General features: G+C 38.5%; 1 protein-coding gene across 1 annotated transcript in view; it reads right to left on the reverse strand.

Moving 5' to 3' along the window:
- The window catches only part of Tanc2 (tetratricopeptide repeat, ankyrin repeat and coiled-coil containing 2), a 322,705-nt gene that overhangs the window by 88,873 nt on the left and 205,958 nt on the right, over positions 1-27,874 (reverse strand). The window contains 3 exon segments of the mRNA XM_087909880.1: positions 892-1,025; positions 6,431-6,712; positions 24,734-24,859. Coding sequence (XP_087766006.1) covers positions 892-1,025; positions 6,431-6,712; positions 24,734-24,859 — 542 coding nt within the window.

A 27,874-nucleotide genomic window follows, 5' to 3' on the forward strand; every position in this document is an offset into this window, starting at 1 on the left:
CTCCTAGAAGGGAAGAGGGAGGAAGAGAAGGAGAGAGAGGCAGAGAGAGAGGGGGAGAGGGACAGACAAACAGAGAACACTAGAGGAATAAAATTGTAAAATGCTTTATAAACAAGGGGACCAACTGTAGAAAAAGGAAAGAGTCATTTAATATTAAAACTATGATAGCCAAAAAGTTTTTTGTGTTCTTCTTCTTTTTTTTTTTAATGAAAAGGTTGAAGATAATGCTGAAGAACTCTATCAAAAAAGACTGGGGCTGTACAGTTTTTCTGGGGGGTTGATTGGCTGGGTAAAGAAGTCAACTGATAGTTTTGAGCATTATTTGTTTTTCTTGTACATATGCTATTTTGAGAAAGATAGGCAATTTAAATTAAAAATATTATGGATTCTGGGCAGTAGTGGCGCAGTACTTTAGTGCCAGCACTTGGGAGGTAGAGGCAGGCGGATCTCTACGAGTTTGAGGACAATCTGATCAACAAGAGTGAGTTCCAGGACAAGCTCCAAAGTTACAGAGAGACCTTGTCTCGAAAACATACATACATACATACATACATACATACACACACATGACTATATGGTACAGTAGGAAGAACTATGAACCAGTAATAAAAATGCAAACTACTCTTTATTTATACAGTGACTTTGACTAAACCGTCTAACACCCCTATCTAACTCATTAGAAGATTTTGGTTCTAAGTCTTGAAGTTTCTCATTCCATCACAGTATTTTTTTTTTTTAAATAGGAACAGAAAAACAAAAACAAAGGAAAAAGAGAAGCCTTTCTTCATGTTCTCCCGGACACTTTTACATATTTTTTCTAAGAATCTCCCCATCTTTGCTTTAGTGCTAAAATGGAACTAGCAGACTCCCAGTTTGGGAATCCTATTGTACCTGTGAGGCAAGTCTTCGCATGGCCTCCTCCTGCCGTCTACGCATTTCTGGAGTTCCTGGGCAGCTTCCACTGGTAATAGATGAATGGGCTGAAGGTGGCTGGGTGAGCGGTAGTTCTCTGTTGGCATCTACATCTGAATTAAAAAGATGAGATGTTTAATCAGAGAATCATAAAACTCTAGACTGGTGGTTTTCAATCTTCCTAATACTGTGGCCCTTTAATAATGATCCTAATGTGGTGGTGATGACCAACCATAAAATTATTTTGACCCTACTTTATGGCTGTAATTTTGCTGTTATGAATCATAATGTAAACATCTGATATGCAGGATATCTGGTATGCTGGTCGCGGACCTACAGGTTGAGAACCACTGCTCTAGACTAAAGGCATATTAAATTCCATTTTGTTCTATGACCAAGCAATTCCATTCCTAACTATATACCCAAGTGAAGTAGAAAACACACGTCTATAAATAGAAATTTGAACATCAATGTCTAGAGAAGCAAATTTTATAGCTGATAGAAAATCAACTATACAAGTCAGATGTACATCAATTAATGAATGGATAAGCACAATGACTGCTTGCTACTTGATGAAGAAAGGAAGTGAAATACATACACACGCTGCAACACACATGATAACACACCAGCCCCCAAATCTCCAGTATGTGCTTCTATTTATATAAAATATACATTCAGATGGGGAAATCCATACCGATAGGTAAAGTAGGGCTTTTTGGGGGTAGGAGATGGGGAGTTTGAAGGAAAGTAGGGATTTACTGCTGAGAAATACAAGTTTCTTATAGTAGGATCAAATGTTCTAAAATTAGGTTGTGGTGACTTTGATACAGTATTTGGATATATTAAAATGCAGAACTGAATTTTTCACTTTATTCTGAGATAGAGCATTGCTATTTAGGCAGATTTCGTTACGTTTAGGCTCATACAGAACTTGACAGTAATCGTCCTGCTTCAGCTCCCTGTGCCCTGGAATTACAGGTATGCCATACTACTCCCATTTTATTTATTTATCATTATTATCCATTATCCAGTTGTTTCATTTATTAGTCTCTTTATTTAAGACCGATACTTACTTTGTTGCTCAGATGATGACACACTATGCTCATTTTATCTGTCTGTGGCTGATCCTTACATTGCTGTCAGACTGGCCTCAAACTCTTCCTTGATCTTCCTGCTCTGTCTCCTGAGTGCTGGGATTTTATGTGTACACCATGCCCAGCTAGGAATTGAGCATTTTAAGTGGGTAAAATAAGATTAAAAAAGAGAAGAAACTTTCAAATTTTTCACTGGTTCTTGTTAGTTTTAAAACTATCTTTGGATTAAACAAAGAAACCAGACTTCTGAGTCACAGAACTGGAATATGACACACCAGGGCTGTTTAAAACATGGTAATGTGTTATGATGTCACTGAAAACTATATGAAAACTAAGCTTCAAGTGGTGTAAGTAATAAAGTATTAGAAAATTAAAAAAGGAAAATTCATATTCATGAAAGAAACAAACAGGAAAGAAAATATTTTGAAACCAAGAACCAACAAAACAAAACTGAAGTTACTGGGTGGCCAACAGCTACAATAAAGAACAGAAGAAAGTAGTATCATTTAACTTTGCGCCAGTAAAAGTGAATTTAGATTTCCTCCACTCTACTGTTATGGAATAGAGCTTTTGGTTACCCTGCAACAATGCAGAGCTGAGGGTACAAGAGACAGCAGTGAAGCAGGGCTGAAGAAATGTGTGACACCTGGAGTTCAAGTTTAGTGACTGTATCACATTTGCTGATTCACTCCTGTCCATGGCTCTATGCCCCCTTGTTTGGAACTTGGTTTTTGAGTAATTACTGTCTAAATACTCTGTCCTCTGGCTATTCTCCTTTTTGGATGAGTGGGTTACTTTCTGTTTGGCATGCAGAGAACAGTAGAAATAGAAGTTAATGGATAAGTCAGTGTACTCAGCAAACTAGCAAAATAGATTTCTGAACCAAGTAGAGCAGGGATTACTTAACTGAGCAGTTGTTTGGCAGTTGTTGGTAAATGTCAAGTCAAGGTAACTACATTAGGACCTCCAGGAAAATACAATCCTGTATTAGGCAGAACTTCTCTACCTACTACATTGAGTAAGCTTGTAGTGGACGCAATAATATCTGAATTACACAACACTCTATTTTCACAAAATGTTTTTGTTCTTTGCGTGTGCTGGGGGGAGAATGATGAAGGCAGAGAATGATGGTGGTGTCGTATCTGTGAAGTAGGCGGGAAGCAGGATGACAGGCTAGTGTCTGCCTTGACAGCTTTTCCCTGCCTTCTAAGGGAAATGACAAGGAGGGGGCAGGCTGTGGAGCTGAATGTGGGGGAAGGAGAGCTACGCAGTAAAGTACCTCAGGCTAAACTGCTCACATCTTTTGCAGCAGTACTGCTCAGTGTGGAGGAGGCAGAAGAAAGAACAGATGACACACACAGATAAGTCAAAAGCTCTATAACTTTCTAGTTTTTCATTATTACTATAACCACATCACAGCATCACTGCCCGAGGGTTCAGAAAGCCAGTGGGATTCCAAATAAACCTACACAAGTTTAATGTATGCTAAACTATAGAAAATTAGGCCAAACCTCTGACATTATTCTTATTCCTTAACTTCTGCTGCTTCAGGTAATATTTTTATGTTGCTAGTTCATATAGTAACAGATTTATGTGGAAGAATAGCTTGCAGGCTGGAGAGATGGGTAGGTGGTTAAGAGCACTTGTTGCTTTTGCAAAGGACTCAGGACCCAGAATCAATCTAACACCCACATGACAGTTTACAACCATCTGTAACTCCAGTTTCGGGAAATGTGATCTACTCACCTGACCTTTGTTGATACAAAACACACATGTGGTGCACATACATACTTGTAGGCAAATCACACATAAAATGTAGAAATCTTATTTTTCCAGTTACAAAATAAGATAAAATAAAAATAGCTTGTATCCTATCAGTCCACTATATTTGACTCTTCTTTAAGGAACACAGGATATTTGAGGATGGTAGAAGCAAAAGGTGGTCTAATTATCAACAGATTACAAACACAAATATTTTTCATAAAGCAATGTGGGTTCTGTATAGCTCTGACAGAGACAGTGGCATCTACTTTATTTCTCCTACTGTTTTCAAGTCTTGAAAGTTAATAAGGGTCAGATCTACAGCACTAACAGATCTACAGCAAAAACAGATGATTTCATAAATGGGGAGTGTTTTATTGTTTCTGGAGATTCCCAAGAGATAAAAGGCAACAGTTATTAGAGAATAACAATAAACTACCTTTGAAAAATCTGCTTTGGAGAGTATAAAGACTGTTTTCTATTTACTCTTGTTCTCCCTGGTTGATGTGTGGACCCCAGATACTTTGCTTTTAGACAAAGCAGCTGTCCTTGGCTTTGAGATTGATCTTCTGTTAGGCATGATCCTGCCACTCCTATCTGCCACACTGATACACTGAAGAGTCAGAGAAAGTGTTAGCCAGCCAGTTTTCTTGCTGGCACACTTAAACAGCTTAACTCCTGGACTACTCAGATAAGAAGTAGTATGGTGTGGTAGATATGTAAGCACTTGAAGGAAACACTGGAATAGGTGTGGAAATTCACTTCTAACCATGAAGGCATGTTCTTTGACTCAACATTTCAGCACAAGAGCTATTTTTAAAGCTCCTCTACTTCATTATCACTGTTATTTGCCTTGTAAAGGACTGAACTCCATTTCAGGCATGCTGAGCAAGTACTCTGTCACTGAGCTATATTGTTATTCCTCAAAGCATCTCTCAACAGTCAGCTAGTCATACTTCTTTGATTGCAAATGACAAAACTGAGATCCAAAGAATTTAAGGTCACAAAGTACCATATAGTCAATTTGAATGCTGCAGCACAATCCCAAGTTCTGGACTCTCAATGTATGATGACAGTCTACCTTAGAAGCAATTCATTTGGGAACATGAGCAAGGTATTCCTCTAAGATAAGAGTTCACCATATAATCTTAGTAAGTTGTCTGTTTAGATACCAGGTTCTTTTACATGTTAGGAATTCTTACATGTACCAGAGATAATGATCTCTTTGATATAGGACCTGCTAAGCAGTTTTAAAAGTTAAAATGTTTGGAGGGTATTCAGTGAGTTTCTGTTAGGTTTCTAGACCCTGTGACTACTACAGTCTCCCTGAATCATTTCCAGTGGGTTTTTTTTATATAAAGTGTGTGGTGGGCTGTATGATTGATTAGGATCAGCAGAGCAAGCCCTTCCTGTTCTGTTTTCAACCATAAAGGAGAGGCACATTGGTTTATACAGGAAGAACTCTTACACACATCCATTTACTTTTGTCCCTAAATGAGCTTTGCCATAAGAAAAGGCAGCTGAGAAAAGGGGGAGAGAATGACTGCTTCTGGAACTAGGCTGCATTGCTTCCTTATATATTGGCTGTAAAAACCTGGAGTCTCAGATCACTTATCTGTGAAATGAAGAAAACAGGAACTATCTCACTGAGTCTATAAATGATGGCACAAATAAACATCTGTAAGCACGTGAAGACTATGTAGTTCGTAGTAACTACTATGTGAGTGTTTTACAAAGAAGCCATCAAGATCCCAGGGGTGATCACTAAAGCTTGTGATGACAGTGGAGTCAGGTACAACGTGAGAACTCCGGCAGCCTTCCACAAGGACACAGTGGAGCTCAAGTTCAAGCAGTGTGACATCAATATCAGTTGCAAAGAAATGAAGACCACAAACAGACTGTGTTGTCATTTAACAAGAAGAGGGCACAGACTGTACAATCCCTGACAATGACAGATACAAATGACTATAGGCAATTGCTGGAGTCATTAGCCAAAAGATGGACCAACATGTATGCATCATACATTTAATCCACAAAAAAGTTTTTCCTGATACACTTTGGAGACTATTGGATATGTGGGCTAGATATACACAGAATATTATTGGTGTGGGAGAATTATCTGTATTCTGTCAATCATGTATTTTAACAAAACGCTGATTGGCCAGGCAGGAAGTATAGGTGGGTCAACCAGACAGGAAGTAGAGGTGATGCAATGAGAACAGGAGAATTCTGGGAAGCAGGGAGGTTCCTCTGCCAGTTCTGCCCAGACCACCGGAGAGGAAAGATGTAAGCTGCCCCGCTGGAAAAGGTACTGAGCCATGTGCTAATGTAGATAAGGATAATGGGGTAACATAAGTTATAAGAGCTAATAAGTAGCCTGACCTAATGGGCCAATCAGTTTATAATCTTATGGAGTCCTGTGTGTGATTTTCTCTTTGGGGCATGCCGGCTGTGGAGTACCAGGCGGGATAGAAACCCCAACAAGCCGGCCCTTCATGTTACATATTATGATCTTTTTCTGAACTTTGAATTAATGGTCTTCACATGGTTCAGGTTTCACAGATTAGGAATAAAAGGATATATGCTCTAATATAAAAATGCCAGAAAATATTTTAGAGACATAAAGTGAGATTTTTTTTTCTTTTTTAGGAAGGAATACGTACGTTTAGGGGAGGCGTGTGGGCTATCAGAGGCAATCTGTCTCATCCGTGTACCATGGCAGCTGAGGGCCACCAGTCTGGAGATGATGGCAGTTTTTCCGAACCCAATGTTTCCCACGATCACTACTCCTTGGTTCACGTTGGCATTTGAACTCTGAAGCTGAACATCAATCTCATGGAATACCCAATCTCGGCCAACGAACACTGACTCTGTGGTGATGCTGGGCACTTCAAAGAGTAGGGGCTTCAGGGAGATATCTGGAGGTCTATAAGGTGCAAAGCGAACTGGAAGGAACAACAAGACATAGCATAACTTAGTTTAAACTGTCATCACTGAGAGAAATAGAGGTGGGGAAACAGTTAAAGATTATTAGAGTTGCAGTATGATGGTGTTAGGGCTTTTCAGGAATAACAAAACTCTGAAAGCTGGCTACACAAATAAACATCGCAGGAATGTTAGAGCTATCAAGACATCCCAGAGGGCAGAACATACATACAAAATGCCTCATTTACAACATCAAGAAAACCAGGGCAGTCTTAAAAAAACTGTTAAAACAATAGTAAAGTCCCCCACACCAGGAATCAGCAGGGATGCAAGAGTAGCGAAAAGATCCTAAAGAATGCTTCTGGACGTGGGGAGATGATCTTTTAGTGCTGGATGTGGGGAAAGGCAGAGGTGGAGCTCCTCAGGAGGAAACTGGGCAACCCAACAGTTCTTTACTAACCACTAAGAATATATTTCAATATTTAGTAACCAATATGGTTGAACCAGTATGTAATTTGAAAATCATTCCTGTAGAAAAGCAATGCAAAGTAAACAGGCTTGCTTACTTCTTAAAAACATTACTTCTTAAAAACAAAGAAAAATAAAAACTAAAAAGACAATGAAAACAGTTCCTTAGTTTGTGACTTTGTTTTTAATCTAACATTTACCACATTAGTCCTCTTATACCTGCCACATTTTCTTATTACAGATGATGTATTCAGGCAAGACACTTATATTTTTAATTGTGTTCTTATTTTGAAGTAGGGTATACAGACAACTATTTTTTCTCTCTCTAAATTTAACAACTTATTCCCCTGACAGTTTAAATTGTCACTAATTTGATATACTTACTTTATTTTACTTATATTAGGTCTGCTGTGGAGTTACTGAGTTTGTTCTATGTAAGTCAGTTTCTGTGCTCATGCTACACTCATTTAGTTGTTATTATGTGATAATAAAGTCTACCAAACTGTTTTAGATTAAAAAATATCCAAAGCTATACAGAGAAACCCTGGGTCAAAAAACCAAAAGCATGACCAAATGGTGGTAGACTTTAATCCCAGTGCTCGGAGGCAGAGGTAGGCGAATATCGAGTTCAAGGCTATTCTGGACTACAGAGTGAGTTCCAGGACAGTAAGGACTACACAGAGAAACCTTGTTTCAAAAAACTAACCAAAAAACCCCACAAACAAACAAACAAAAAATCAAAACAAAATAAACAAAGAAAAAACAAACAAAAAGCTCCAAAAATAATTCTAGAACAAATTTGAAGTTTTTTAGAGATAGTTTTGTCCACTTTATTTATTCAGTTATGACTGTTACCAGAAATATTTCATTCAAACTTTTCACTAGATTTATTTTTTAAGAATTAAAAATTTATGTATATATAACGCATATAAACATGTATATAAATAAATATAAACTCACGTAGGTGTGTGTACCTGCATGAGTTTATGTACCACATGTGTAGAGGTGGCCTCAGAGGCCAGAAAGTGTTAGATCCCTGGAGCCGTAGTTAAAGGCAGCTGTGAGCTGCCAGCGAGAGCTGGTAACTGAACCTGCATTCTCTGCAAAAGCAGTAAGCACCCTTAACCGCCAAGTCTTATCTTTAGCCCCTAGAGTCTATTTTGTTATTAACATACTCATAATACATCCTCATAAAACAGAGGTAAAGAATTTGTTTTTAGCAGATTATACACTATATATCTGAAAATCATGCTTAAGTTTCAGTGTTATCTAGAAACAGCAGATAAATGCTGGAAAGAGGCTTAGTAATTAAGAGTACTTGTTGTTCTTTCAGGGGGCTTGGGTTTAGTTGCCAGCACGTGGCAGCTCACAACTGCCTATAACTCCAGTTCCATGAGATCTGAGTTCCTTTTCTGGCCTACATGAGCACCTGCATGCAAGTATTATACACACACACACGCCTTAAAAAACACAGATAATAGCCGCGTAGTGATGGCACATGCCTTTAATCCAAGCATTCGTGAGGCAGAGGCAGGCAGATCTCTGAGTTTGAGACTAGTATGGTCTACAGAGTGAGTGTCAGGCAGGCTCCAAACCACAGAAAAACCCTGTCTCGAAAAAAACAAAAACAAAACCAAACCAACCCAAAACCCCCAGAAAATTCACAGAACAATGTAAAAAGCAAACATTTAAAAGTTTTTCTCTTTGAAGTGGGGCATGGTAGCCTATGTCTTTAATCCCAGCATGTGGAAGGTAGCAGAGAGATCTTTGGGAGTTCAGACTGGTTTACACAGTGAGTTCTAAGACAGCCAAGGCTATATAGTGAAATCTTGACTCAAAATAAAACAAACAAATGAGCAAAACAAAAAATATAAACTAAAGAAAATAATACACACCATTAGAAAAAATATGGTTTTAGTACATGATAATATTAAAAATAATTTTTTTGAAAAATTAATGTTCTCAGATGAGGACCTAACTTTAGATCTCCAACATCCATGGATGCTGTGGCATGCTTCTATAACCTCAGAGCTGGGGAAAGAAGGCAAGTGAATTCCTGAGGCTAACTGGTTAACCAAACTGATGAACTCTAGATTCAGTGAGAGGCGTTGCCTAAAACAGAACAAAATGTGGAGAGTGCTTGAGGAAGATGTGTGATATTGACTTCTGACTTCAACACGTATGTGCACACATCTACCCCCAAACATGGATACTTTAAAAAGGCTAAAAATAAATGGTGATTTTCCACACTGGTAGAGGAAGAAAATATTTCATCGGAATTACTAATTTCCTTCATATGGTAAGATGAAACTAAATTAAACAATCAAATAATCAGTGAATTTAACAAGCAAGTTTATACTTTTGAGTACTTTTCTCCAGTAATCAATATATATATACATATGGAAACTACATATTGATTTTACATCATTTTAGCTGTAGACTGTAAATCCCTAGTCAAAAAAATTGAAATCTGAAACACCCCAAAACTTTATATGGCCCTAAGCATTTGGGATAAGAAATAATCCAGCTGTTTTAGAGAATGACTGAAATGTAAAGTTAGCTCTTCCTGCCAGGACAGCCTGAATGTCAGGTGAGCAGGTGATTTACACCTCCCCATGGTCAGTGGCTCACTGAAGTGGATCTAACACAAGCATAACATCGCTGAAGAAAGGTAGACATCTTACAGGCTTCTCACTGCAGAAGTCCTGGAAAATGCTAAGAATGGAGAGGATATAATTGTAAAGGGAAAACAAATCTTGAGATTTTCTAGTTTCAAGTCTAAGAGCTTATGGAAGTGAGAAGAACCCAAATCTTGGTGTAAAATAAGATTTTATCACTGTGTAGAAATAGTTTTCTTACTTTAACATCTTTTCTTCTAAATATGAATTGAAGACAAAGTCTCAACATGTAGGGAGAAAGAATTAAAACTTGAGGTACATTGGAGCATGCACAAATTTCAATTTTAACTGAAGTGAACAAAACCATTTACTGAATTAATCTCTATAGAAAAATCATAACTGTACCACATTCTGCAGTGGTTATGTGATAGTTTTATACCTATCCAAGCACTGTACAGAGTTTGAATTCTACAGAGCATCAAAACCTAATAAACCTTACACTTGTTTTCTTGATGTTATACAGGCCACTGGGAAGAGGAATATGTGTAGGATTAGGTGTGAATTTCTAAGACAAGTTGGCTACAAATTACTACTATATTATATCAAGGACAGAGAGGCTTATATGAGTTGCCATAAGTACTTGCTCACACTGGAAAAGGCAGGAGCCTGAAAAGGAGTTCACAAGATCTGCATGAACAAAGCAGAGGTAGTAAAAGGGCACCTTTCTCACTTGGTATTTGTGGCTCTGACTGAGTCTGCAATGACCAGTGCTGGCACTGGACCGATCTGATTACAAAAGTACCACATAGTTCTTTACATAGGAGTCTCCAGTGGCTCTCTACACCTTTTCACGCCTGCAAGGATCTGGATGGTCTTCCTGTCCCCACCTGCTATTCTGACTACATCCGAAGGTCCTTCTTTGGCCGTTCACCTAGTAAGCTTTTCATTCTTCAGGTTTCACCTTAAATGTTACTTTGTTATAGAGGCTTTGATAACTTTGTAGACTTTGTTCCTCTACTGCCTTCATTTTCTTTATGCAAAGGCTTGTTTTCTATCAGAGATAACAGGCTTGTTTCTATCAGTGAATTATTAAAATACCATTTTTACTTCCTTTTCTCACACTGTAATCTAATGCAACAGTTTATTTTTATTTGCTGCTTCCTTATTTATTCTCATTTCCTTAATTACAGTATAAGCTCCGTGGAGGCAGGAGCCACCACTATTATCAACAGCATATACAGAATCTGAGGTACACAGTAAAGCATCAGGAAATGCTTTCTGAATGAATGAACACTGAAAAGGGGACCTGCTCCAGGGAAATTTTATTGAAAGATTTTCACATTTCAGGAGGCGAGATCAGTGTTTTGTCGCTGCACTGGAGCCCACTCATGCCTCCGGAATGTAATTAAAATCAAAGTTCCTGTTATTTAAAAATCGAACTTGCCCTAACAATCTCAGCCTGTCTCAGAAGTCTTGAATATTTTCCATTTGAAAGACTTTTTATCCCAGTCACCTCTGCTGACTTCTAAGTGTTCCCACTTCCCTCCCTCAGGTTTTCCCTGTTAATTCTTCAGTTTTGGACCCGGCTTCCTTAACTTCACTTACTACCTCAGGCTTCTCAAACTGAATATTCTTTCAGACCATTTTTTATTACAATGATTACATTATTCCTTTTAATATCTCCAATGGCCCTTTTCTATTATATTAAATCTAAAAATCCTCATCAGATTCTCATTTATGTAATATAACTCAATTCCCCTCCCCTTTTTTGAGACAGTCTCTAACTACATATACTACAATCCTCCTGGCTCAGCTGCATGTCTGGTTTATACAGTGCTGGGGATCAAACTCATGGCTTTTATGCATCTAGACAAACATTATTAACCGAGCTTCATCCCTAGCCCTCTTATTTTAGTTTAAATTCATTGTTTCCTTTAACTCATAGTACATGTTTAATTCAGTTGATTTAAAGTCTTTGCCTGGCTAAGAATAATGTCTCAGATTCTTCAGAGTAATCTTTGTCACTTTACTTTTCCTGATGAACAGAAATATTTAAAGTTTTTTGTATGTGGTATAATTTGGAGAACTTCATTTGAATACTATTATGTGGTATCTAGTTTTTAAATTTTAAATTCTTCCTCTGAAGGCTTGCTGCTGTTCCTTGTTTTGATGCTAGAGTCGTTCTTTCATTTGTGACTTTTCCAAAGTAGCTGTTATTATTTTGAGGCAAGGTCTCAACACATTGTTCAGACTGGTCTCAACCTTCTGGGCACATGCATGTTTCCTGCTTTAGTCTCCTAAATAGTTGGGACTCCAAGAACACATCACTGTGCCTTGTTCTCTCAATCATTTTGGCAAAGACTATTTCCTTGTTGCAAACAGGTCCCTAAAGTCTTTGTTCTATTATCCTGGTAGTCTCAGAGATTCCATTAAATGTTGAAATTCAGTATCATTTTTTATTCGTCACTCTCCTGTCTAAGTTTTGCTTAAATTCTAAAGAGGTAAAAAGTTGAACAGTTAGTTTTGACAGATTATGGCTCTTTCAATGGAAGGACTTATTAATCAGTGGTTAAGAACTCGGAGGGTTTTTTGGGTTTTTGAGTACCCTTCCTAAACAATGAAGAGAGGAGGAGGGGAAAAAGCTGGGGAGGAAGAGGGAAAGAGAAAGTGTGAGCTAGCTGTCTCAGAACTCTAGAGAGGGAGGAGAAAATACAGACATTAGTTAACATGACCCATTGCTATATGCTTTAGGGAGGTAAGAAGGGCAACCCTTACTCAGGCCTGCCTCAGGGGTGAGCTCTTCTGATCAGAGGGAAAATCATAGACTGTCACAAGATTCTTGTAATATTTTTATAGATGTGTCTGTCTACTTAGGACTAGAGACCTAAGTCCACATAACTGATTTCAAAGTTTGAATAAAAACCTAATTCTGATGGCAAGATCCAGATCTTTCCATTATATTACATTTTTCTACAGGATGTGAGCATTGTATGGGGATTAATTAGGATTATTGCTGTTTGTTTCCTAACTTGCCTTGTACTTGTCTTTACGAAATACGTATGGGAGCTGGAGAGATGGATCTGTGGGAAAGGAACACATGCTGTTCAAGCATGAAGACATGAATTCAGATCCTGGGTGTGGCTATGCATGCCTGTAAACCTCAGCCCTCCTGTTCTGGATAGGAAGGAGACATGTCTGGCCAGAGACTGCATTTCCAGTGAAAATAGTTACTAAGAGACTGAGTTGCTTTCTAAACAGACTTATCTCTTCAGGTCTAAGACTACTTTAGATTTGGTTTCAAAGGAGGCTTTTATGAATATGATTAATGTTAATTTACAATATGGAGTAAGTAGTAATTCAATGTAAAAGCTCCCATTTTAGAGAATAATTCTATTAAGGACTTCTGACATGATGGCACATGCCTGCAGCCTCAGCACCTGGGAGGCAAAGGCAGGAAGATCACTTCAAATTTGAGGTCAACCTAGGTTATACAGAGAGTTCCAGGTCAATATTGGATATAGAGTAAGACAAAGATAACATTCTTCTATTTTATAATGCTATATTACATCTTTTCCTACTGAGAAAGCTTTGACATTTTAAAAAGTTATTTTAGCATTTTTCTAAAAATGTAATCTATTCATAAAAGTCTCAAGAGAAGAACACAGACAAAATTAGACCAGTACCATATGGTAAAACAACTGTAGGCACCAAAAACAGCCAAGAAACAGTTTCTGTGCCTCAGTACCTAGGACTTTTGTCAGACTGACATTAAAAGAAAGCCATATTTTTAATGTATCCAAACATAAATTTAGGACTGGACTGTAGGGCAGGGAAGTAAAGAATATTCATAACTGAGTGTCTCTTTACTTTGGATATTAGCTAGTTTCAAAGAGCTTATCTGTGGCAGAAACCACTGAAACATTCCACTGAGAAGTCGCTACTGCACTATGGCGGTGCTAAGGAAGAAAGAAGACTTAGTGTGTAGATTCAGTAACAGTAACTAGTTTCCACTGCAGGCACTGGACAGCACTCCCAGGGCAGCAAGAAGGCAGAAGACCATCTCACCTCACCCTTTAAAAAGTACTCCAGCAAACTATCTATCTGTAATTTACTTTGAAATGAAATGAAGTGACCTTCCTGCCTTTGCCTCCCAGGTGCTGAGGTTACAGGCATGTGCCATCATGCCAGAAGTCCTTAATAGAATTATTCTCTAAAATGGGAGCTTTTACATTGAATTACTACTTACTCCATATTGTAATTTACTTAGAAAGTCAGGTCAAGTATGATGTGGGGAGATGAGTAGATATACGAAAAAAAGATAAAATCAAAGTGGTGAATATATAAGCTCTAATTAATTTTTTAAAACTCTGCATAACTGAAAAATTTTCCCAAATGATAGAAAACATTCCAACAAAGCATTCGAATAAAATAAGCTTTGCAAAGAAACCTTTTTTCTTTTTTAATATTTATTTTTAATTTCATTTTACATTCCAATCACAGTTCTCCTTTCCACCCCTCCTCCTGTCTCCCTCACCCCCCTCTCCGCTCACCCCCTACCCATTCCTCCCAAAGGGTAAGGCCTTCCATGGAAAGTCAACAAAGCCTGGCAGATAAAGTTGAGGTAGGACCAAGTCTCTCCCCCCTGCATTAGGGCTGAGCATGGATCCCACCATAGGGAATGGGCTCCAAAAAGCTAGTGCATGCATCAAGGATAGATCCTGGTCCCACTGCCAGGGGCTCCTCAGATAGATCAAGCTACACAACTGTCTCCCACATGCAGAGGGTCTCATTCGATCATACGGGCTCCACAGCTGTTGGTCTAGAGTTCCCACTAGGTCAGGCCAGCTGTCTTTGTGGGTTTCTCCATCATGATCTTGATTCCCCTTGCTCAAATAATCCCTCCTCCCTCTCTTTGACTAGATTCCTGGAGCTCGGCCTGGTGCTTGGTTGTAGATCTCTGCATCTGGTTCCATCAGTTGCTGGATGAAGGCTCTATGAAGACAGTTGGGGTAGTCACCAATCTGATTACAGGAGAAGACCAGTTCGGGTACTCTCCACTGATCCTAGGAATCTTAGCTGGGGTCATCCTTGTGGATTCCTGGGAATTTCCCTAGCACCTGGTTTCTTTCTAAACTCAGTAATGGCTCCTTCTGCCAAGACATCTCTTTTGTTGCTCTCCCACTCAGAACCTCTCCCCAAATTGACCATCCCGTCCCCTCACGTTCTCATCTCCAAGAGAAGCTAGGTAACAAGGAGAACCCTAAGAAAAACATACCTGTATCCCCCTTAGAACAGAAAATAGACAAGAGCTCTTAAGAAAATTGGGATCATGGGATTGGGGGAAGAAGGGAGGGCAGAAAAGAAGGAGGAGGGAAGAAGGGGAGGGGGAGGAGAACTTGAAGGAAAGGGACAGTTGAGGTGGGGGAAGGACAGAGATAGAGAGCAAGGAAAGAGGTATCTTGATTGGAAGAGCCATTATGAGGTTAGAGAAAAAACAGGTGCTAGGGAAATTTCCAGGAATTCACAAGGATGGACCCAGCTAAGACCCTTAGCAACAGTAGAGAGGGTGTCTGAATTGGTCTTCCCCTGTGATCAGATTGATGACTACCTTAATTGTTATCATAAGGCCTTCATCCAGCAACTGATGGAACCAGGTGCAAAGATTCACAGTGGAGCTGAGCTTCCAAAGTTCAGTTGAAGAGTGGGAAGAGCGATAATAAGAGCAAAGGAATCAAGACTATGATGGGTATATCCACTGAAACAGCTTACCTGAGCTAATGGCAGCTCACTGACTCCAAACTGACAGTGAGGGAACCAGTATAGGATCAAACCAGGCCCTCTGAATGTGGGCAACAGTTGTATGCCTGTGCTGTCACTGGCAGCGGGACCAGGATTTATCCCTACTGCTTGTTCTGGCTTTTGAGCCCACTCTCTTCTTTTGGAGGGATACCCTGCTCAGCTTAGATATAGGGGAGAGGGACTTGATCCTGCCTCAAAGTGATGGTTCCCCATGGGAAGGCTTACCTTCTCTGAGGAGTGAATGGGGGCTGGGGTAAGGGAAGTAGAGTGGGAGGATGGTAGGGAGTGGGAACTGGGGTTGGTATGTAAAATGAAAAAAAGACTTTTTTAAATTAATTAATTAAAAAAGGGCAAGAGCAGACCTTAAAAAAAAAGAAGGAAAACCAAACAAACACAAGATGCACTAAAGTTAATGGACCTGCTCATCCAAATGTAAATATAAACAGCTACAGCAGGAGAGGAGGTAGAAGGGAAAGGAGGGCTCTTGTCCTAAATGGCTTTTGACTAAAGCACACTTACTCATGGAAAACACCATGAGTCATTTAAAACGAAGTCCGTTACAGGACTGGCAGAAGAAAGAGCATACGCAATAGACAGGGTCTGGCACAAATAGAATGCAGCTGTACTAGCTAGCTTACATTCTTCTGTAATGAACACAAAGCCTGGCCCGGAAGCACCTCTGTTCCTCAGAGCAAAAGATAATCTCAGGCTTGTTTTTAGTGTTCATGCCATCCATATAATTCTTGACACAAAATAAGAAAGAAAACACACACATGTCAAACAAAATCTGATATTACTAAGTAATACAACAAACACACACCCACACTACCTCCCACACCTCAAAAGGCTTAATTATTTAGATAGGGTTTTTCTAGGTAGCTCAGGCTGGCATGGAACTTAGAATCCTTCTTCATCAGCCTCTTAAATACTGGGATTATCGGTGTAAGTGTGCTTACACCCAGTTTTGTCCTTTTAAAAAATGTTTTTAAACTTTATATTACTATGTGAGTTTGCATGTGTGCTTGTGTGTGAGATTGTGGGTGTGCATGTTCTATTGCACACTGGCTCTGATTTATTTATTCTTAAGGAATATTGAGGGCTGGAGAGAGATGGCTCAGCAGGCAAAGACATCTGCCACCAAGCCTGATTATCTGAGTTTGATCTCTAGGACCCTCATGGTGAAAAGAAAGAAATGACTCCAGCAGGTTATCATCTGACATTTGTATGCACACACACATACACAGCCGAGAGAATAAAGCTAAAAAAGACACACAGAAGAAAATATTTAACCACATTAGGGGATCACTTGTCTCCTGAGTTTCCACAGTAACAGCTCTGGCTGTCCTGGAACTCACTCTGTAAGCCAGGTTGGCCTCAAACTTAGAGAGATCCACCTGCCTCACCTCCCCAGTGCTGGAATTGAAGAAGCATGCCACCACTGCTCAGCCCATTTTTTTTTTTTTAAAGAACCGTATTGGCAGTCTTCTTTCACAGTAATAACTCAGAGCCGACCTTCAATTCATGTTACTTTGCTGGAATTATTCTGGTTAATGTAACTGATACCTTTCTGTTCAGTGATTTATTTTCACTCTTTATGTATAATCACTCTTAGAATTTCACACTGTTAAACCAATCCCTACTTTTTGTCGGGGTTTTCTTTAATGGCTACCCCTAATATACTAGAATCTTTGGCTTATGTATTACTATTCCCTCACCCCATCTCAATGGGACAGATTAAGGTGTATCACAGCTTTTTTTTTTTTTTTTAAAGAGATGATGGTTCATAGGCTTACATTTCTATTCTAGACCTCAACCCTAAACCTTTCTGCGCACCTCTGGGAGGCTAAGACAGGACGATTATACTACTTCTAGGCTTTACTGGGTTAGTGAGTTTCAGGCTGGCCTGACAACTTAATGAGACCCTATCTTAAAATAAAAAGCGGTTCAGGGTTGCAGCTAGAGCTGGGTGGCTTGACTTGCACACAGGAGCCTCTAGGTTGAATATCCAGACTTGGGGAAAAACAAGTCATCTACTTGGATATTTAATAGGAAACGCAACTTGAGAAATTTCACCAAGATTATATTCTTGTTTTTCCATTTGCCTCCTTAGTTAATAAAGTATCTCCAAGTATTTTGGTCTTCTAAGATAAAAACTTGGGACTTACCTAGGATTTCTTCTTGCTTCATCATAATAATTAATTACTATTGTCACAGTGTTACCAGTTTTCTTAAAGACAGAGAATTGTGTATCACTATGTAGCCAAGGATGACTCTAAACTTCTGATCCTCCTGCCTTCATTTATGTGGTGCTAAGAATCACACACAGGGCATGCTTGGTAGGCACTCCTCCATTGGAGCTATATCTCTATATCCTAAACTATATATCCTTATATCGTGTAAGACACTGGTCTTACAGGAAAATGTTGGTTTAAAAACCAATCTGGAATCACTCTTGATTGGAATCTTCAGGAAGAGGACAACCATCTTCAGAGAACAATAAAAGAAACAAGAAAAACTCAGTTACAGGAATAATTACTAATTTTAAAATACTTCATCAAATTTAATACCTCAATATATAGGGAAAATATAAAAAGTAATGCCTTAAAAATGAGAAACAATTTATAACATGACTGTATAATTATGTCAACAGTCTGAGTTTTGTGTTATTAGATAGATGGCATTGAAAATTAGTTATATTTATTTTTGGATATATCAAGACTAGTTATTTTAATTACTTAAAATTTAAAAGTAACACATTTCTAGGTAAAGTTTTATTAATGAAATGGCTATAGCCTTCCAAATGAAATTTCCAATTCTATAATTTTATTACTATCTTGGGAAATTATCCTATAAAATTATTTTACACATAAAACTTAAATCATCCTAATGAATTAAGAAATGCTTTGGAAAGACATTAGCCAAGTGAATTTACTGACATAATAATTACTTCAATTGATTGTTTTATACTTTTGAAGAAATGATAGGAATCAATATGGAGCTGATTCTTGAAGTTTAATTTAGTTGAAAACATCTCTTGTAAGATGATGTGATGTAAACTCTTTCTCAAAGGTTATCTTTCCCCTGCAGGTCTCATAAGAAAACTTTTTAAGTATTAATTCTTATTTGTGTTTTCTAACTGTAAGATTTAGTAATTTACCAAGTAAGACTGGTTTATATAAAAATAGATTTGTGTGTATAAAGAGCAACTATAGTGATTAGTTAAACCAACCAAAGAAAACTAAACAAATTATGAGGACAGCCAGATAGCTCAGTGGGTGAAGGTGCTTGCACCAAGCCTGATGACCTGAGCTTGACCCCAGGACACAGAGCAGAGGGGAGAACCGACTCCTTCAAGTTGTCCTCTCACCTCCACATGCACACTACAGCACATGTGTATCCCTTATCCTAACAAAATAAATAAAATGCAATAAAAATTGAAAAAATCATGGCCAGAACACTCAAATAAAGCAGAGTCTAGTTTTTATCAGATGTTCAAAGAAATTCAGTTTAAACTGTAAATTTTCAATTTTTAAGGCACTTTGCAGAAAAGCTGGCTGTAGGTAAATATCATATAACTAGAATATACAGTCTACTAGCTTAACAGTCGTATGCAGACATTTTTGTGGATGCAAGCTTTCTCTAGCTTTTGAATTTACTTAAGAATGACATTTAATATTGCTTATAAAGTTAATGAACAGCGATAAAAACTACTGATGGAATATTCCCTTGTAAATGTGCCAGTCAGCTAGGCAATAATCAGGATAGGATGACTAAGCAACCCCAGGGCTACATGACTCAGTGGGCTAATGCAATAGCATTCAGCTTGATGACATGCATCTTAGTCAGCTTCATAAAGAATTCATTGTTTCAGAAATGTGAGGGACTTACACATGCTGTGATGCACTGATTTTATTTAATATAAATTAAACTTACTGCTTTGAAAGCAGAACCTCACAGCCAAGTTAACTGTTCCAGGGTCAGTTTAAAAAACTATGTCAATGAACTAGACAACCATTTGCAGACATACCCTCTATCCTACTATCTACCAAAGCAGTAATTACATAAACAGAAAGTCTGTAAATGTCTTTATGTAATGAGATTTATTAAAGGACCTAAGGAAACCAACAAACATTGAGAAATGAAGCTTTAATTAGTAACATGTAATCTCTTCAAGCAAAACAGTATGATTATAATTTAATAATAGGCAGGTTAGGGTCTTATCACTAATAATTTTCCATTAATTTACCAAAAGCAGCTATTATCTAAAGTTATTATGTTAACATTTATATTGTATATTTAACTCCCTTTTGATGTTCTATCAAACAATGTATTGTATTACTTCTATCTGAAAAATGACATGTTTTTTCCTTCCAATAGGTAGCAAACATAATTTCTGCTTTTCCTATGGCATGAAAGACTTACTTCATTAAGGCAGTCAAACTGAAGATGTTTTAGTTTATTTTTAGCATAACTCTATATTAATACAGTGGTGACTAAATAAAAAATAGAACTCTTAAGTAATTATAAAACCTTCAGTTAAAAAGTTTTATAAAGTTAATTCAATTTAAATATTTTTTAAAGACAGGCTTTAAGCGCAGGCTAGCAGTTATGGTCTCTGCACTAGAATATCACCTTTTATGACTACTTCAAAATTTGAGTTTAAACTTTTGAACAAGCGATACCTAGGAATCTGCTATCTTGCTTCAAAGCGACTCTGGTCAGTGTACTTGTGTGACTTTCCTCTCTCTACTGTTGGGCTTAGTTTCTGGAAACATCAGTTTTGTAGTACAGTTAGTCAGAACAGCTGTATTGAAAAAGAAAAGGGCTTTTCACTAATGAAGCCAATGTTAAAAATGTGACTTGAAGATCCAAAAATTCTAGCTCAGATTACCCTAATAACTTTCATGCCAGTAGTCAAAACACAACTACTATTATGATTAAACAATTTAGTTACTGCTAAGGTAATTTTTAAATGAACTCTATCTATTCATAAACCATGATCATAAGCAATTTCTAACATTTACAATAAACAGACCATAAAATTCTTGAGATATGACATTTATCTTCAATTACAATGATATTCTCTAAGCTACTTATTAAAGAGTCTGGAAACCCTTGGGGGTTTCCAAGACATGTTTGGTGCCTTAAAACTGAAGCTATTCTCATGACATTAAGAACTTACTTTTGGCTGGTTGGTGGTGGCAGCGCACGCTTTTAATTCTGGCACTCGGGAGGCAGAGGCAGGTGGATCTCTGTGAGTTCGAGGCCAACCTGGTCTACAAGAGGTAGTTCCAGAACAGGCTCCAAAGCTACAGAAAAACCCTGTCTCAAAAAACCAAAAAAGAGGTTACTTTCTTTTTACCAAGTCAGTTTTTCACAACTAACTGTACATGGAACTTTTTATACCTTCCTGATGTTAGCATGTAACAAGTCACATTATTTATAAAATTAAAAACATTTATTTACTTTATTTAATGTGTACGAGGGGTGATTTTTTCTTTGCTGCATGTATATATGCATACCATGTGTACGCCTGGTGCCTGCACTGGTCAAAAGAGGGTACTAGGTCCTCTGGAAGTAGAGTCATGGAGGTTGGGAGTCATCAAGTGGGTGCTGGGAAACAAACTTGTGTTTCTGAAAGAGCAGTAAGTGCTATTAACTACTAAGCCACCTTTCCAGCCCTGAATATACAGATACTTTAATAGTCTCTATTACTTAAAAAAACCTACTATTATATTTAACAGCTAAAACTAGTGTCTGATGTTTATTTGTTTATAAAATGGTAAATACTACCTCAAGTCATATAAATAAAAGCTTTTTGGAATTCTCCAAAATGTAAGAGTATAGTAACATAGACTACGCCTAGTGGACGTATTTCAGGCTGGCTTTATGCCTGAAATCAGTTAGACAATACAATTAATTACCACTGGATACACTATAGGTGCACAGTATACATCTTTAAAGACTTAGCACTATATGACACTAGAATTGTGGTTAAAAAACTATTTCAGAGATGGTTCAGTGGTTAAAAGTGTTTGCTATTCTTTTAGAGGACTGGACTTCAGTTCTGAGCACCCACACCAAGCAGCTCACAATCTCCAGTAACTTCAGCTGTAGGGGATCTAAAATCCTTTGCTGGCCTCAGTGGGCACCTGCATCCATGTGTACATACATCCACACTCACACATATACAAACAGAACAAAACCCTATTTTACAGGACTGGGTATGTAGCTCAGTGGCCTTGTGTAAAGCTCTAGGTTCAGTTTCCAGAGCAGCCAAGCCAAACCAAAGCCTGATCATAAAACTTAGTAATACTTGAAAATGTATTATAAACTGGAAATATACTCAATTTTTTTATATTTAGTTATTTTTGCAAGCTTGCGCCACAATGAGTGGGTGAAGCTCAGAGGACAGCTTGCAGGAGCCAGTTCTCTCCTTTATCTGTGGGTCTCCATGATTGAACTCAGGTCATCAGGCCTGAGGATTAAGTGTTTTTTACCTGCTGTGCCATCTTACTGGCCTCTAGAAATACATAATACTAAAATAGTTTTCAATCATTTTATTGTTTTTGGGGGAACAAGATAGTTTTACTTCAACTATAATCAGGAAAAGTAGATTTCAAACTGAAATCTGACTGCAGTTTGTATGTTTTTTTAATGAAACACAATGTAACAAGCTTTCGAAAATGATGTCAGGAAAACAATCTGGTTATGTGCCTAAAAGGAAGTGAAAAGTTTTAGACATAGTAACTGTTAAGTTATAAAGCCTTGCTAAGGAGGTCTTCCCAAATTTGCTTTCTTTTCTCATCAATGCTCTTTATTTCATATCATAAACCATTCAACTTTTTTTTGTACACAGTAATCAAGGAAACATGTTACTTTATGAGACTTGATTATTCTGCAAAGGGTTTATCTGAATTAGAGTATACTAATTTTAGAAGACCAAAGTACTAAGTAAACACCCTGTCTCTTTTGAATCAATACAGTCATCTGGAAAGCATGTTCTAACCATTCAGACTGCCCAGTGAAAACCTTGAGAAACAGAGACAATCTGAGGAGATTGAAACACTAACATAGCATCTTCCAGCTTGAGTATTAATGTAAATTTTTTTGCAAGGAGTATGAAATTGTTATTATTATAAACACATTTTTAGGCTTTATATAAAATATAAAGTAGGTATACTTTGAGAAAATCTTTGGATGCACTTTTATTATTTGAATTTTCAGGCTGAAGCTCAATTATTTAATTAAAAAATCTTTGTTATAATCAAGATATACTTGATATCTGCATGTAAATACCAATCTCACCAGAATTGATAAGATTTTGTGTCATCAAAATCTTATTAAGTCTTTAGATACCAGAAGCATGTATGTGATATTAAATAATAGTAGGACTCAATATTAAGGAGGCCCTAAATTACCAGAGCTGAAATCTGTCATTTTTTTCCTCTGTAGTACAACACCTATGCTTAGAAAATGAGAAAATGAAATGCTGTTATTTTTCCAGTAATGAAATATAAGGTGATGTCAGTGTGGTAGATTTGCAAACGAATCTGAAGATCTAGTCAGATAAATAGTTGTGCTCAATTTTATTTAATATTTCTGTGCACTGAGGTCCTGGAACAAATAAATTTTTCTTCTCATTAAATTTGTTGAAGCTTTGGGTATAAACATTCTAAAGTAGTGCTTGACATAGTTCCATTTTCTTTCTGAAAACATTCAGTGTGTTCATGCACGTGTGAAAGTCAGAGCACAACTTAGAGAATCAGCTCTCCTATCATGTGAGTCCCAGGAATCAATCTTAGTTTGTCAGGCTTGCTGGTAAGCACCCTTTATCTGCTGAGCCATTTTGTCTTCCTGGCCCATAATTCCAATTTCTAGGGGGGGGGGTAATACACAAATGAATATACCAAGCAATACTATATATGGTAAACTATAGAAATAATAAATACTATGAGAAAGATAAGAAACCAAACTAAAATTAAAGCAACTGTAATAAATCAGTCATTTATTTGTTCAGCCATTACTGAAAAGCTATGAAGAAAATGGTTTCCAGAATGAGCAGTCCCTGCATGAGTAAGTTCTTTCCTGTGTGAGAAATGTATGTGTCACTGACTGCTTAGGGTAGGATACAGGACAAAAGCAGTAAGAAAAGAAGTTAAAAAAGAAAAAGAATGCTTGAGCTATAGATGGCTAGATATCTGAGGAATATTATTTGTTAAAAGCTATCAGAGAGGGTTCATTTTGAGCAAAGATACACAGAGAGCAGAGATGTCTCCTCAGTGATATTATTATCATAACAAAATGAAAGAAAAGACTACATTTCTTTTATAGCATGTACATTGCCACAGAGAAGGTGAAGAAATAGGCTCCTGTAATGGTTAATCTTAAATGATATCAACTTGAATGGATTTAGAATCACCATAGAAATATACCTTTGAGGACAGTTCCAGAAAGGCTTAACTATGGAGGGAAGACAAACCCTGAATGTGTACAGTACCATTTCATGGGGTGGGGTCCCAGACTGAATAAAGAAAAAGAGTGTGAATTTGAGTACTGTCATTCACGTCTCTTTGCTTCCTGACTACAGATGCAGTGGGATCAGTTGCCTGTGTTCCTGCTGACACGATTTCCTTGCTAAGATAAACAGTATCCTCCAACTGTGAGCTACAATAAGCTCTTCCATCCTTAAGATGCTGTGTATTCTGCCATAAAAATGAGAAAAGTAACTAATAGAGTGTTTAAGTGAGTGAAAGGATGTTGGTTAGATGTTGCCAGCACTGTCTGAAACACCACAAAAATGAATGTATTACATGTTACTAGAAACAGTCATTAGAATAAAAATGAGAGCAATTCTATAGTAAAATACAGTTTACCTCCAATACCTCTAGGACTGAAGTTGGTCAGAGTTACTTCTGAATTCCAGGACCTTAAGGAAGGTTGTTTCCTCCACCACTACCAGCTCTTTTCATTTGGTTTCTTCAAAAATGACAACACATTTCTATGAGTACAATCTATCTGTGGAACCATAGTTACATATTAAACTAGCTCATCTCACTTCTTGAAAGGAAGATCATGTTTGGGACAGGAGAATAAGGACTTAGAAAACGACTGTCACTTGTTCTCAGGCACCACTACAGCTCTCTGTATTCTGACCTCTTAGATCCTGCTGGGTACGAACTCCACCCATGCTCTGTCTTGGCATTCGAAGAGAAGTTCTCAAAGGAGTATGTCTCTGCTCATCCAGGTAAGCAAGGTCCTCCAAATGGGCAGAACTGGTAGCTAACAAGACAGAAAAAATATAGTTATCATGCATAAATTTAGAAAACTTAAAAAAAAATCTAGTTGCTATCATCCATACCTTTGACTCAAAGCTTACACCAGCAAAAAATAACCCTCCCGCAGAACAATATATAATTCACTTATTTAATGCCTTTAAGAAACTAAGTATTAGCCAGGTGGTGGTAGTGCATGCCTTAAACCCAGCACTTTGGAGCAGAGGCAGGCAGAACTCTGTGAGTTTGAGGCCAGCCTGGTCTGCAGAGTGAGTTCCAGGACAGGCTCCAAAGCTACACATGGAAATGCTGTTTCCAAAACCAAAACCAAACAAACAAAACACCAAAAAAATAAAACAACAAAAAACCCCAAGTATTTAAAGGAAAATTGAAATGTCACTCTACCTGATTCTTTAAGATAGGACCTCACAGATCTTATCACTTGCCAAGAGAGGTTCTATGACATTAACAAAGAAATATATTTCCTATTCAACAGAAACAAACTAGAAAGGCCTAAAATTATTACTTCAGTAAGTTGTAGATAGTGGTACAAACAATTCAGCATTTGAAAATAAGTGTTTAATATAAAATAATACTTTGCTTTTAAATGTCTGAATCATAAAAATTACAATAAATGATAATTTCTTGATGTTACTGAAAGAAACAGACTTCTACTAAAAATTAACAGGAAAATGAAACTTTGTTTTATATGAATGCTTCAACTTGGATGGAATACCAGAGTATTGGTCTTATTGTAAGAAAACACAGCTACCAACTTATCACTGATGATTAGCATAAATGTGGCAGAAGGGAAGAAAGCCCAAGGATTATCTCTTCATGACTGCTGGGCCTCAAATGTTTTGCCACAAATTTCCTATGGAGTACTTTTTGTTAAGTTGGGAATGTAGGTCCCAGTCCCTAGCATCTATCCCAGCCCCCAGGCCTGGTCTGGACTTCAAATCCCAGCAGGCCAGGTCCTGACCCCTCCCTGAGGGTGGGGTCAGGTCCCCCACTCCCTCAAGCCCACACTTCCCAATCCCCCTCCTGCAGAGCAACATCCTTTTCCCTCCCTTTCCCAATTTGGAGGTTTAAGGTCAATTTCCACCCCCCCCCCCCACTGCTCAACTCCTGGAACCCCTCTATGCACTGAGCTAGTCCCTGCCCTGCTCCCTTTTCTCTTCCAAATCTCAGGTAAAAAAGCGGCTAGCTTCCTCTTCTACTAATCGGTCTGCTTCCTCAGCCAGTATCAGATATTAGGAAAGAGTTAAAAAAAAAAAACAAAAACGTTGAGGATGGTCCCCAAACTCCTATACGGGAATTGGTGAAAATGGCCTTTAAAGTTTTTAAGGCCCGAGAAAAATCAACTGAATCTTCCCGACAGACAAAGCTATAACAATCTACAGGTCCAGGCCTTACCAGCTGCCCTAAGGTCACAGGACGGGGGACAAGGGAAGTCAATCACAGGGCTCTATCAAGTGTGGCCTAAATGGTCACATTGCACAATATTGCACTACACCTGCTCCGAGGTTGTGCCGTATCTGCCAGCAACCTGGACACTGGAAATCACAATGCCCCCATGCGGGCTTGTCCTATATGCCAAGCCACGGAGGTCCTGCCTCATCACCATGGGCAAGTGAAACTGTGCCAGCCTTCAAACGTCTCAGCCTTGCAGAGGATTGACACTGCCCATAACCCTCTCCTAGCCTGGGGTCACGCTACAAGTGGCGGGTAAGTCCATTATTTTTATTCTCTCTCGGGCCTTAAGTTTCCCTTACCAATTTCAGCTATGGGGGTAGACGGGACTAGTTCCTTCCCACTTAAAACACTGCCATTGCCCTACATTCTTGTAGAACAATTTTTCTCCTATTCCTTCTTAGTGATACCTGCTTGCCCAGCACCCTTACTGGGTGGAGATATCCTTAGCCGGTTCCCCAAAGCTTTGTTCTGCTTCTTGGAGCCCCCACCCATCTCCAAGATTCTATTTTACAGGTTTACTCCTCCTGCCAGACGTGTGCCCAGGCCAACCCACAAGGAGTTCTCCACATACACCAGCTTCATGGACACCAACAGGGCAAAGATTGGCAGGTTAATTTCACCCATATGCCTACTCATAAAAAACATTGTTATCTCTTAACACTTGTGGACACTTTTACAGAATGGATAAAAGCATTTCCAGTCTCCATGGAAACAGCAGATGCGATGACTCAGGGTCATGGAGCTAGTGTCAGAGCGCTCAACATCTCCAGGACAATGGGACTCATCAAACAATAACTAAGCAAGCTCTTCATTGAACTCAGGTCTCTCAAGCCTTGATGGACAAGACCTCACAGGACACCTGCCTTCTCATCTCCCCCAAGGAATAGCTGCCTGCCTTCTCCGGGATGACAGTTCATGAGATGCCTTTCCAGCCACACCTCTCGCTAAACGTGGACACCTGGCTCTCCCCTTCCCCACGCCGCCCCGTGCCTGCAGGAAGTAGCCAGATTTGGGTCTACGCCCTTTTGTTCCCAAAGAGAGCCTAAGTGTTTGTCATAATTACCATTCCAATTTTCTGTCACTCCTATATCCAAAAAGTCTGAAATGTTAAGTTGGGAGCATAGGTCCCAGTCCCTTGTATCAATACCAGCCCCCAGGCCTGGTCTGAACTTCAAATCCCAGCAGGCCAGGTCCTGACCCCATCCCCTGGGAGGGGTCAGGACCACTCCCCAGGGTACTTAAGTGACCCCCCCCAAAAGAAGAACAGGTGGTCTCCCTTTCTTCCTCCTGGGGGTTGTGTTTCTGTGGCTTCCCGTTTCCCCCTCAGGGTCATCCATGAGTGCAGATCTTCCATTAAACCTGGATATTTCTTAATTTGGCTTGTTTTGATTTGGCTTGATTGGGAAATTTTTTGTCGGCAGGGAGCTCGAGTTAGGAAATATTCCTAACACTTTCTATGTGAGAAATTTTATCACAGGTGAGATTTACAGACGATGATGTGCTTGCTAGTTGTCACAAGCGTGAGTTATTGGGAAGAGGGACCTCA

This window comes from Myodes glareolus, chromosome 9, assembly GCF_982192425.1.
Source record: "Myodes glareolus chromosome 9, mMyoGla1.1, whole genome shotgun sequence".
NCBI classification, from domain to species: domain Eukaryota; kingdom Metazoa; phylum Chordata; class Mammalia; order Rodentia; family Cricetidae; genus Myodes; species Myodes glareolus.